The sequence below is a fragment of the Uloborus diversus genome, chromosome 1 (genome assembly GCF_026930045.1).
Source record: "Uloborus diversus isolate 005 chromosome 1, Udiv.v.3.1, whole genome shotgun sequence".
Taxonomy (NCBI): Eukaryota; Metazoa; Arthropoda; class Arachnida; order Araneae; family Uloboridae; genus Uloborus; species Uloborus diversus.
Window position 1 is genome coordinate 114,702,401 of NC_072731.1, and position 12,572 is coordinate 114,714,972.

At 34.8% G+C, this 12,572-nt stretch overlaps 1 protein-coding gene across 1 annotated transcript in view; it reads right to left on the reverse strand.

Moving 5' to 3' along the window:
- Positions 1 to 2,524: 2,524 nt before the first annotated feature.
- LOC129234493 (cGMP-dependent protein kinase, isozyme 1-like) overlaps positions 2,525 to 12,572 on the reverse strand; it is a 109,635-nt gene continuing 99,587 nt past the window's right edge. Inside the window, exon 17 of the mRNA XM_054868496.1 lies at positions 2,525 to 4,487. Coding sequence (XP_054724471.1) covers positions 4,392 to 4,487 — 96 coding nt within the window. The 3' untranslated portion in view covers positions 2,525 to 4,391. The remainder of the gene's footprint in view (positions 4,488 to 12,572) is intronic.

A 12,572-nucleotide genomic window follows, 5' to 3' on the forward strand; every position in this document is an offset into this window, starting at 1 on the left:
TTTTGACATATGAGGAAAAATATACCGTATTACCTCGCATTATCCGGCATGCCGGAAAAAAGCGAGGTTCACCGGCATGCCGGTAAATTCAAATTTTCCGGCATGCCGGAGGATAATTCGAGGTTTATTTTGCAACGAAAAAAAAGTAAATTTCCCCATTCAGTTCCAGTCAAAAAGCAAACCACTATAAGGAAAAAAATAAATCCCGAAAGTAACCTTCTTTCGAAAAAAAAAAAAAATGTATTGTCTATGGTTATTTATGTTAGGTCATTATGAATGGATTTAATTATACGCCAATAAAGTAATCAATTCAGAAGCAATCATCGTCACTGCGATTTGTTTATAATTTTTTAAAATTAACTTATTTTAGGTTCCTTTTAGAGGGTAAGTCTATTTTTTAGTTACTAAATAGCTATGGTAAATTCTTTAGCGGGTGGTAAATTACTGCTTATATGCTTGTTTACTTAGTTTTAATTAATTTTTTATAAAATTATTCGTTATTAAACAATATTTTTCTGGTTAAAATAACAAATGACATTGTTAGTAAATCTTCCCCAAAAGAACTTATATTCATTTTTAATCTGAACATATATCTTTTATAGTATTTTTTTTTTAAACTCGATTTTTCCGGCATTCCGGAAAGAACTAGGCAAGTGTTGTTGAAAATCTGGTGACCCCCGAATTTTGCGGCTTGACGGATAATGCAGGGTAATACGGTAAGAGGATATGCGACTTGAAAAATCGACTTTCATTTTTTGAGGGACACTCTAGTGTGTATGATTTTTATTTACTTATTTTTTAAAAAGTAGCGAAGTAGCGACTACATTTCAAAAGTAGTTTGTAGTAGCTACATTAAAAAATAAAAGTAGTTGTAGTTGTGTAGTTAACTACATTTGTGGCAAAGTAGCTGTAGTTGCAGTTCGCTACAAAAAAATGTAGTTTTTCCAACCACTGCCCCTGACCTATAACAAAAACAATAAAGCATTCGGGTGACAAAGTAGTGTAGTTTTTTTTTTTTTTTTTTTTTTCTGGAAAGTTGAAAAAAAAAAAAAAAAAAAACTGATGAACCCAAAACCGATGGAAACATATCTGGAGTTCCTGTATCAGACTCTGAGATTCACGTCTTCCTCAACCTCCGATTTTTCTACAGTTGGAAAAGAATCAGTCGGTGAGTATATATCAAGTCCAAATAAATTCATAAAATATGTAATTTTTAATTAGATTTTCACCATATTTTTTACTATTATTTTAAGTGATGTTTTAATAGTATTCTTCTGCATACAAGATGGATGTGTCGAGTATCATGCACATTCATAATCAGAGATGGATATGTGTCGAGTATTAGGCAAATATTTAATCATCCAAGGGTTTTGTGATCCGAAATTTCCAAAAACTTTGGATTTTGTCGCTTCCGAAAATTTTGAGCTTACAGCCCATTCTAAAACTGAAAAATTATTTTAAAAGAAAACTTTTAAAATAATTTTTATCAATGATTTCGATGACTTTTGTATGCATATTTGAAGAGTTTTTACGGGGGGAGAGGGGAGGCTCGAGCTTCTACGTAGTTTCAGAAATTTTCACTGTTTTCAGAATTTTTTGCTTGATTCCACCATCCCTGTAATCAATATATAAATTTTTCATGTTTGTAAAACATTTAATTTTTTATAGATTTTTATAGTATTTATGTATTGTGTTGGCTGGTGCGAATGCTGGTCTAGAACAAGTTATAATATAATTTAACAAGAAAATTGTAGTACGTAAGACTACATTCTTGAGCATGCCTCCCCCCCCCCCTAAAATGAAATCCTACATCCGCTCCTGGCTGGGGTGCGATATTTTGACGGAATTGAAAAACTTTTGAGCTTGAAAAGTAAAATAAGAAGTGACAACGTTTAATTTTCAAAAATTGCAGGTTGTTGCATACACGTGCTTTGGCGTTACAAGGAACGCCTTTTTCAATCGAAAAAAAGGGAATTTTTTCGGAACCCCTTTGGAGCTAACCCATGGTAGATTTAAAAAAAATGCTAAATTTATTATTATATTTTTAAATGCTTGAGCTCAAATGATCCTAGTTCAAGAATACATAATTTCTCTCTACGATCAATGTAATTTTATTCTTAATCCATATTACTTGTCAGTGGCATAAATCACAGGCACCCTAGCAATACCTGGAGCCTTTAGCTATTGCTGCTGTCTTTGATGCAATAAAATTAGGATGTTAAATAAAGTTCAGCTCCCTTGATTCGTTTTTGACCGATCTCTCGGGCCAACGCCTAAGTGAAAGATTACAGTTGTAATATTCATTCAAAAGAACACCATTACAAATTTAACGTCGAAAGAAAATTTTATTTATTTTCAGATAGATATTTGAAAACGAACATAGCATCCATTTTTATGAAAATGTAGATTGATGTGCTCATTACGTGTAAACATACACACAGGACCGTCCCAAGCAGGGTTGCCAGACGTCCCGGATTTCAAGGGACAGTGCCGTATTTTGAAAAACTGTCCCGCGTCCCGGGGAACTTCCATACGGGACGGCTAAAGTCCCGTATTCTAGGTAATAACAATATTTAGCAAAACGAGACGTTGTTTAAGGGAAAAAATAAAGTAAAACAAAAAATGTGAAATGAAGAGCAATAAGGAAATCATGTGGCAGCAAACACAAAAATTATTTTGTTTTAATTTGGTTTATGATTTGGTGGCAGACCATGAGGAGCCGAATGATTGCTTCCTCTTTGCTCATTGACTAATGTTGGAAATATATCGTCACTCGCAATGAAAACAATTTTTATACTTTGATCGGCGACATTTTGTAAGCTTTAATACTTCATTACGAATACGATTGAATATTTCAGATTTATCATGAAGAGACGTTCTACGTTGGAAAGCATCTCTTAAAAATACACCATATCCAGTAATTGCCCTCACACTCAAAAATATCACCCCTCCCCCCTTCACTCCTCGAAGCCTGTTTCGTATTTACTGTTCTTAAATCTGGAAACCCTGGTCCCAAGAGAGGACGGCGCGGCGCCCGGAGCGAACATTTTCTGACGTCCTCTTCCCACACACAGAATGATGGACGTTATCTGGAAAAGTATCGAACAATTTTTTTATCAATTATTACATAATTAAACATGTAATCTGAAATCTAATGTGTTTGATTTTGAAAACTATATAAAAGGCTGCTCCGCTCGCCCCTCTCCGGACGGCCTTGCATACACAATTGTATACTCATGCATACAAATACATTATAAATAATGTCCTTTTAAAGCATAATTATTTCAAAATTCAATAGAAAATAGTTATTCAATTTGGTATATGGAATCTTTACAATAATTTTAGACTGACACGGAGTATAAAACCAAATTAGGGTATTTAATGTACTGAAATAAGATTTTGAAGATGCTTCGCGTAGCTTGAAAAATCTCAACAGATTAACATAAGATTTTTATATTTTCGAACGGTCCGATAAACGTCCATGGAAGATAATCTGAGGAATATCGCAGAAGTTGATGGAAAATCAGAAGATACTGCTCTTATATTTCTGATCATGTTACTTGTAAATATAAAAATGAGTAAGAAGACCTCAATGAGCAGTGGATTGATGATGGTGGACAATGATTATAATAGTATTTACACGAGAAATTTGCTGTGTGGGAAAAGGGGGGAAAATAGATCAGAGAGAACGGAATCGTTGAATTTTACAATGATACAGTCTCTTTTCAAACAAACATGATTGATGAATACCACCTGATGGAAATGCTCAGTTGCGCGATGATGTGACTTCCATTCCAAATAACACGCTTGAGGACAATAATCTGATGGAACTGTTTAGTTGTAGGATGATACGATAGCTTGCAAATCAACACTCTGGACGAGGACCATTTGATGAAACTGTTCAGATACACGTTGGTGTGGCACAGTTCAAGCTAACATTCTTGATGAAGACCACTTGATGGAACTGTTCAGGTGCGCCTTCGAATGGCATAGTTCAAGCTCACACACTTGATGAAGACGTCTGATGGAAATTCTCAGTTGCGTGATGATGCGACTTCTGTTCCAAATAACACGCTGGATGACAGTATTCTGATGGAACTGTTTAGTTGTAGGATGATACGATAATTTACAAGTCTATCCGCTTGAAGAGGACCCTTGATGAAACTGTTCAGGAGCACGTTGGTGCGACGCAGCACTGTTCAGTAACATCTCGTTATGGCACAGTTCAAGGTTGGTATGGCACTTGATGAAGACCATCTGATGGATATGTTCCTGTGCACGTTAGTATGGCACAGTAGCAACTAATGGATAGCATCAGATGGACTTGTCAGGTGTCTGTGATGGAAGAGAAAACAGAAGGGGATTTCCGAGAAGTCGTGTTGATGAGAGGTCTAGAAGTGTTCGTCCCAGCCGGATTCCTCGTCGTCTGGAAGCCGGCAGTCACGAGGGTACTCGTCGAAGTTGTGAGTGTCATGGGGTCCGGACACCTGAGGAGAAAAAAGAAGTTAACACTTAACAAGCAAATATTTAAGCCCTCTCAATTCGTGCCAAATAATGCCAGATTTGGCAACTTGCATTTGTGTTCTGGAGACATACTCATTTCATTAACTGTAAAGCTGTTTTCCATAGGTTCTTTTACTACCAGAATAAGCCTTTCAACGGCTGCAAGGATTTATGCATTTTCCCCCTTTTCATTTCCATATTAACACAAAATGACTAAAAATAAATGATTGTCAGCAGCTATTTAAAATATGTAGGAGAGTTTGAATTTTGCTTTATTAGGGAACAATTACTTAGGGCATTCTAATGCTTTGAGAATTTTGAATTTTGTGTTATTTCCTAAGAGATTTTAATGCTTTATAAAATGTGAAAAAATGCCATAAGGCTCGAAAAAATAAAGAAAAGGTCTAATTCAGGAGGAAACCAACAGCATTTGTTCGGGTTTCATGAGGTTTCGTGCAAGGAGAATAGTGATATGCACCTCCAAGAGATTTTTGAAACTATCACTTTCTTCCTTAAAAAAAAGAAAAAAGAAAGAAAGAAAAAAAAAAACAATTTAGAAATTTTTTTTTCCGCACATATTTGCTACTATGACACTAAAGAAAAAAAAAACCTTTATAGTTAGTAAAACTAAAATTAAATCTCGAATTTTGAAGCATCGTTTTCGAATGTATAAAAGAGCTTCTTCGTGTAGATGTACATTAATCTGAGGGTCAAAATGATACGTTCACCTGGCAATATTGTGGTATACAGAAAAAAAAAGATAAATAATTTTCAGGAAATGCTATATTTAGTTCTTTACGGTTGGGCCCCCTAGAGGTCACCACACCTAACACCATGTGATTTTTTTTTCCTGTGGGGATACGCAAAGAATATTATGTTTGCACTCCTCGTACTTGATACTATGACTAACTGAGAAGTTGGATCACTGCAGCAGCAATTGCTTCTGTGACTGCGTTTATGCTGCAACATGTGGTGCAGGAGCTTCACTTCAGGTGTGATATTGTTCAGGCGTCAGGAGGAAGGCACATAGAACATTTTTAGAATGATTTAAATACGTAAAAAATATTTTTTTTGTTTCATTTTTATTCTTAGAATTATACACGCTTGAAATTCCTCCATTCTCTTTGAATTACCCTGTATGCAGGGTGTTCCGTTTTAACGTACAAAACTTCTATTTTCGCAATCGTTAGTCCTAGATGCATACTTTCAATTGCTAAAATGTTCAAAATCAGATGCGGAGATCAGATATTGAAAGTTTGAAGCAAAACTAAAAATGTCAAAAAATACAAAATTTAACTTTGAATACGGGTTCTAGGTGAATCTCCAATAAAAACTATCACTGACACGAAAAACTTGACATTTGTGCGACCAAACTTGACTAAATTCTCTTAACGCCTAGTGGCGCATGAGGCCGCTAGCGTGGCATTCCATCCCGATCGGCTTAATGCCGCCTCCCTGGCACTCCCCCAGCTTAGCGTATCAAAGGCATTTCTTTCTTGTATGACCATCTGATGCCAGGTTAGTTTTGGACGCCGCGCTGCTTCCTCTTGCCATCAGGGGTCCACGTGAGAGCAATTCTTGTAAGGTCTATTGCCTGCATTCTGAGAACATGTCCTATCCGTGACGATCTGAGCTTTTTTATCAGTGTGGTTATTGGCTTGCAATTTGTACGTTTGTACAGGTCTATATTCGATATTTTATTTGGCCAGTATATGTTTAATATTTTTCTCAGGCTTTTAGTTTGAAAGGCATCAAGCTCTTTTTCTTGCTATCTAGTTAGCTTCCATGTATTGCTGCCATAGAGTAGAACTGCTCTAACTGTTAAATTGAAAATTTTAAGTTTGAGTTTTGTGTGTATGTTGTTAAATCTTCATATTTTATGCAAAGATTTGAAGGTACATTGAGCTTTTTTAATTCTTATTAATATATCATTATTTGTACCTCCCTTAGATGAAACATAAGAACCAAGATAACTAAAACTGTCAACTTCATCTATTTCCTTTCCATTTGTGCAAAATTTTTCATTTTTGTTACTTTTGATTTTCATCATTTTCGTCTTGGCTTCATTTATTTTCAATCTGACTTTTCTTGCATTTTCTTTCAGCTTACTTGTTTTCGACTTCATAGTTTCAAGGTTTGATGATAATAGTACAATTGTTTCAGGGTGTGTCTCATTGTCCATTAAATCACTATGTTGAAGGACCCAGCACCGTCCCCTTCAAGAGATAATTCTTTGCTAACGGTTTCTATAAACATGGTTTTTTTTACGTGGATGGGTGTCTAGCTCATCGCACAACCCTCCTCTTTTACCCGGGCTTGAGACCGGTATAGGGACGAGACGAACTCCAGCCAATGGCAGAGTTAGTGCGACCAAAACTCAAGGAGATATTCCAGTTCAAAGTTTTAAGGGACCAGGGTCAGACTGGGTCCTCAAAAAGGCGCATACCCCAATTTTTCTGAAAGCGCATGCCAAGGGGGGGGGGGGGTCGCGGAAAGGATATAGACGATAATTTTAGGGGAGCGATCAGTGGCGGATCCAGACGATCCTTTTGAGAGAAGAAATTGAGTAATTCATTAGGGGGGGGGGGCAGGGGGACTAATGAAAATAAAATTTTTAAAGTTTAAGAACTGAAGCATTTTTTTTTTTTTTTTTTGAATAATGTACTTCGTTCAAAGAGTTTGAATGAAAGTTATAAGTGTTTTGAGTATCACACACACAAGAATAAAAAATTGAAAAAAGAGTTTCTACTAATATTTTAGATCTATTATCTAAATTAAACCCTTTAACTTTGGATTCGTTTGCAAACTCGAAGTTTTTTCAGTTGTTATTCAGGTCCTCAAATGTACTTTTTTCCTTATAAAAGAAAGGTTGCAGCATCAAAATGGCATCTCTTTTTACCAGTTTACGTACCGAATATAATGAAATACTAAAATTGCATTTGTAAGTAAAATTTGAAGATAGTTTTGGATTTGTTTGATTGAGTTTTGGTTAATATTCGCGCAAAGAAAGGAGTGTTTGCAGGCTTTCTGCCGAATATTTTGATTCGGAACGCATTTTTAGACTATTTGGAAGTAAACAAGTGGAAGGGAGGTTTGGGGGTCCCGTTCCGGAGTTTTTTTTTTTTTTGAAATTTAAGGGTATATTTTCGAAAACACAATTATTTGCTATCTTTGTGTTCTTGGAGGGAAAGATGAGTTCTCCCCAGTCGATTTATGATAGCTTCAAAAACGCAATTATAGTATTGCTAAAAACCAGGGGGTTCGGGGGCTTTCCCCCGGAAAAAATTTTTTGGAATTGAAGTCCTAAAAACGCAATTGTAGGCCACCTTTGATGATGTAGCAGAAGACATGGGGTTCAGAACTTTTCAACAGAAACTTTTCGATGTAAGAGTTCCAGAAAAGCTGTTTTAGACGATCTTTGAATGATGTTGAAAGATGAGGAAAGAAAGACATGGGGACTCTTCTCCGGAAATTTTTTTAAATTGAAGTCTCAAAAACGCAGTTGTAAGCCATCTTTTATGACTTAGGGGGAAGGAACGGGGTTTGGAACTTTCCATCGGAAATTGATGGAAATTGGAGCTTTGAAATACGATGGTTAGCCATCTTTGGTAGCGTAAAGGGAAGGGATGGAGTCGGGAGTAAACCGTCAAATTTTCAATATTGAAACTTCAAAAACATAATGTTAGTGGGTTTTCATTGACGTTAGAAGAAGGACTCGAGATCGAGGGCTCCCCCCCGGAACTTTTTCGGAATTGAAGTTTTAAAAACGGAATTGAAAGCCCTCATTAGCGACATTTTCGAAAAAGTTTTAGATTCCGGCGATTTTTTCGAAATTAAAGATGCAAAAATTCAAAAGTTTTGACAATCTTCGATGGCATTGGAGAGAGGGTCTCAAGGAACTCTCCCCTGCAAAATATTTGGAATTAAAGTCATAAAAATACAGTTGTAGACGATTTTTTGTGATGTTTTAGGGGTGGGGGGAGAGAGAGAGTTTGGTGACCTTTTCCCGGAATTTTTTCAACAATTTTAAACGATTTTTGTTTATTTGGGAGAGGAGAGATTTTGTGGACTTCCCATTGAAATTGTAAAAAACTTGACTGTAGGCCATCTTTGTTAACTTTTAGGGGAAGGCACGTTTCACTAGTTTTTTCAATCAAGTGCCAAAAACAGCAATTTACAAAAAAAAAAAAAAAAATAAGGAATAAATACATTCGAAATTTCTGAAGTCGCCCAGTGGTTTGATTTCGCATCTTCTGAGTGATATTTTTTTCACTAGGCGACATTGATGTCAAGTGGTCATTATGTTATAAAATGCGCACTGCTACATATCTATACGAAATTCAACTTTTCTACAATGAAATTCATTAAAAATAAGTGTAGAAAAACTCACTGACAAACGCCTAGACAACTGTATTCAAACGGCAACCACTACCGACTTTACCAACAATAATAAACTTCTTGATTGAAGATTCCAAGGTCTCTCCCTTTTCTTTTCCTTTCTTTTTTTATTTTATTTATTTATTTATTTTTGAAACTAGAGCCTTAAAAACGCTCTTGTTGGTCATCTTTGGAAACATTACGGGAAGAGAGGTAATGGGATAGATGGAACTTTTCCCGGCAATTTCTTGAAATTGAAACTCAAAAGACGGAAAATTTTAGAAGATAACATTAGGGAAAGCGGGCTCGGAGGAAAATTTTCGAAACTTCAAAATGGAAGGTATGAGAGCTTTCGAATCAATTAGAAAATTCCATTCTGAATTTGCAAGATAAGTTTTTATTTTTGTTTTTCAGCGAAAGCGTTTGCATTGCATTTCATCATAAAAAGTAGGAAGGGCGCACCTGCCCTCGGGCAGGTTGACAGGCGGGCTAGAACGAGCCTGTAAGGGACCATACAGAAGATAAGATTGAACTTATCGCTCTTTCAGAAGAATTACAGGTTATTAAAGTTTAAAAAAAAAAAGCAAAAAAAAAAAAAAGATACATATTTATTATTTTTTATTGCTATTTAAAAATTCATGCAAATGTTATGCCGTGATACGCAAAAAAACACTGTAAAATCTCAAACAATCTGAAAAACCACCTCTGCATACATATAATTTTAAATCCTTGTTAACTGCTATATTTTTCGCCAAAATATGTTATTGACCGCAAATGTAAAGTGGTGGAAGTCACAAAATGCTGCGTTTCATATCTTGGTGAATATTGGTCGTATATTAACTTCAAACTTTTTCTGTTGGAATTGTTTTTCAATGAGATTATTGCCCTAAACATAAGTTAAGGGGCTTGGGGCCCGTATAAGAAGTTAAATTTTGTATTTTTTTACTCATTTTTATTTTATCTTCAGATTTTCAATATCTTAGCTCTGCATCTGATTTTGAACATTTTTGCAATTGCAAGTATGCATTTAGGATTAACAGTTGCGAAAATAGAGATTTTGCAAGTTAAAACGGAACACCCTGTATATTAGGGTGGGTCAAAAAAAAATCGAATTTCTGCAGAGCGTTCGCCTTTGTGCGGAAAATGTATGACTCCCTAACACAAATTACTGCGCAAAATTTCGTGATTCTGAGTTAATGTCTGCTGCTCTGGCAAAAGACTTGAAGTTTTGAGATTTTTAGAAAAGCATCAAATGGAAAATTTACAAAATATTTTAAATTCCGCTGAACTTTACGCCGTAGTGCGGTAATTTTTTAACTTCCTAACACAAACTATGGCGTAAAATTTCAAACCTGTGAGTTAATTTTTTCTGCTCTGGCATAAGGCCTGAATTTTGAGAATTTTACATGAAATTCCTTAAATACGAGTGACGCATAACAAAGTAGGAAACATACCTAATACACTATAATACTTCGCATTTTTAATCACATCAACGACATCGGTCCACCAATAGAACCAGGCCCGTTATTTAAAATTTTAGGGGGAAGTGGGTCAATGCTTCCCCCCCCCTACTTAAAAAAACTAACGCATTTACATATAAGTGAGCGTGGTTTTGTGATTTTCCGATACAATTTCATTGAGTTCACGCCTTTTATCACCCTCCTCCGTGGAAAAATTCGAAATAACGGGCGTCTTGAATTTTGTAAACTCTTAACACAAATTATGTAAGGTTTCCTATCTCTACATTAATTTCCTCTGCTCTGGCAAGAAGTCTAAATTTCAATAGATTTTTTTCCTTCTTTTTTTTATTGTGTGTGTGGCTGTTAAAGTGGGTAGCGATTCAAAATTTACAAGGTCTTTAATTATGTAATCTAATTGCATTTAAGAATAAGTTCAATTAAAAATCAATGTTTTTATTCTGTTACAAATCCACTCTGAGAAATATGCAAAAAATTAGAACTGCATTTAGGACATAAGTTTTTATTCATTAATGAAAAATTATAAAATTTCTTATAAAGCTTGTAAACTATGCATTATTAAAACTACAAAATGTATCTTTTCGAGCAATTGACAGAATCAATTACATTGATACCTTTTTGGGCAAGTATCTTGATGCAAAAAAATAAATAATAAATAAAATAACTCGCATGCTTAGCGCTGTCTCTAATAGAATGGTTGGTTTTTATTCTAAACTAAGATGGAGTATCCTTATATTTTACAGTCAGATCTCGATATATGTTCACCCGCTTAGAAGGTCACCCCGCATATAACATATAAGGTCACTTTTCTAAAGTCCCGGCTCGCTGAATAGGAATTCTATGTTATGTATAATCGGATATGTGGTCAGGTCATAATACATTAATCGCTTATAAGGTCACTTTTCTCTGACTTCCTTAAATGATTTCATTGCCTAATCGATTCACTTTCCGCGATATACGATCCTTAAAAAGTGAAAAGTCATTTTTCCTATTAACATAATAAATTAACAGTAGAAAGTGAGTGTTATGACAGTGGTACTAAAATATGAAGCAGTAACGTGAGCACTCAGTATGTACATATCGCAATTTTTTACCAGTCATTAGATGCCGAAGAAAATTTTCAGAAGATACTTAGAAACCATTGTGCTTAAACTAAAGAAAAAACACGTCAGTCCTGTATTAATGTAATTTTAATAAAATATGCTTGGGCATATTTGAATGCAGTTTTATTCTAAATGGAAGTTTTAAAAAAGCATTTCAAAATTTCTAATTAATTCCAGAAATTTCAATGGGTTCAAATCGATTCAACTATTATAATTTAATTAACTCATGTTTTTGGGCGTATTAAAGTTTGAAAAGAATTAATGTATACATTCTTGTAAATACATCCTTATTTATCAATAAATATGTATATATGAATCGGTTATAAGGTCACCCCCGCTTATAAGGTAAGTTTTGTGAAGTCTCGTGGGAGTGACCTTTTATCGAGGTCCGACTGTATTTCTGTAGCCTGTTTTCTGTTTCCTACGCGAGATCTTCCACAATTCTTGATCGATTTCTTTGATTTATATCTCATTTTAAAGCTTATCGTGCAGGCTAATGACGAAAAATAGACTTACGGTCTAAAAAAACAATTTTTCGGAAACGCCCCTTGCTGTTGCATAACCTTGATGCAGCCTGTAGTTCTTATGCAGATTATTTTTTTAAAGCAAAATTTTAATACAATTTTCCTTTTTTTTTTTGCATCTCTTTCGGTTAAAAAAATTTTACAATAAACCTGTTTTTATATATATATATATAAATAAAGCTTAAAAGCACTGGACTTAGTTGTTCGATTAAATTAATAAGTCTTTTCGGTATGCGTTCGGCAATAAACTAGCTGAACTTCGGAACTGCCCGGGCTGTCCGACGTTATAGCTAATTTAGATTAATATTACGCATTACTTGTACTACATAACATACAATAGATAACACACGTAAGGCAATAAAATATGTACGAAAGGAAAGCTACTTGGCGTTTCGTCTCCTTTATACAGGCTGTAGTTATTATTCAGATACGTTGACTATTAATCAAAGGGTGTTCTTTCTCTTTTTTTTTTATTTTTTAAAGCTTTGACTCCGTTTAGACCACTAAGCATAATGTAAGCAAAAAAAAGTATTAGATTTAAAAATTCAGTTCTCAAGGGAGTCCTTTTTGTGCAGAAAAACTTTTTC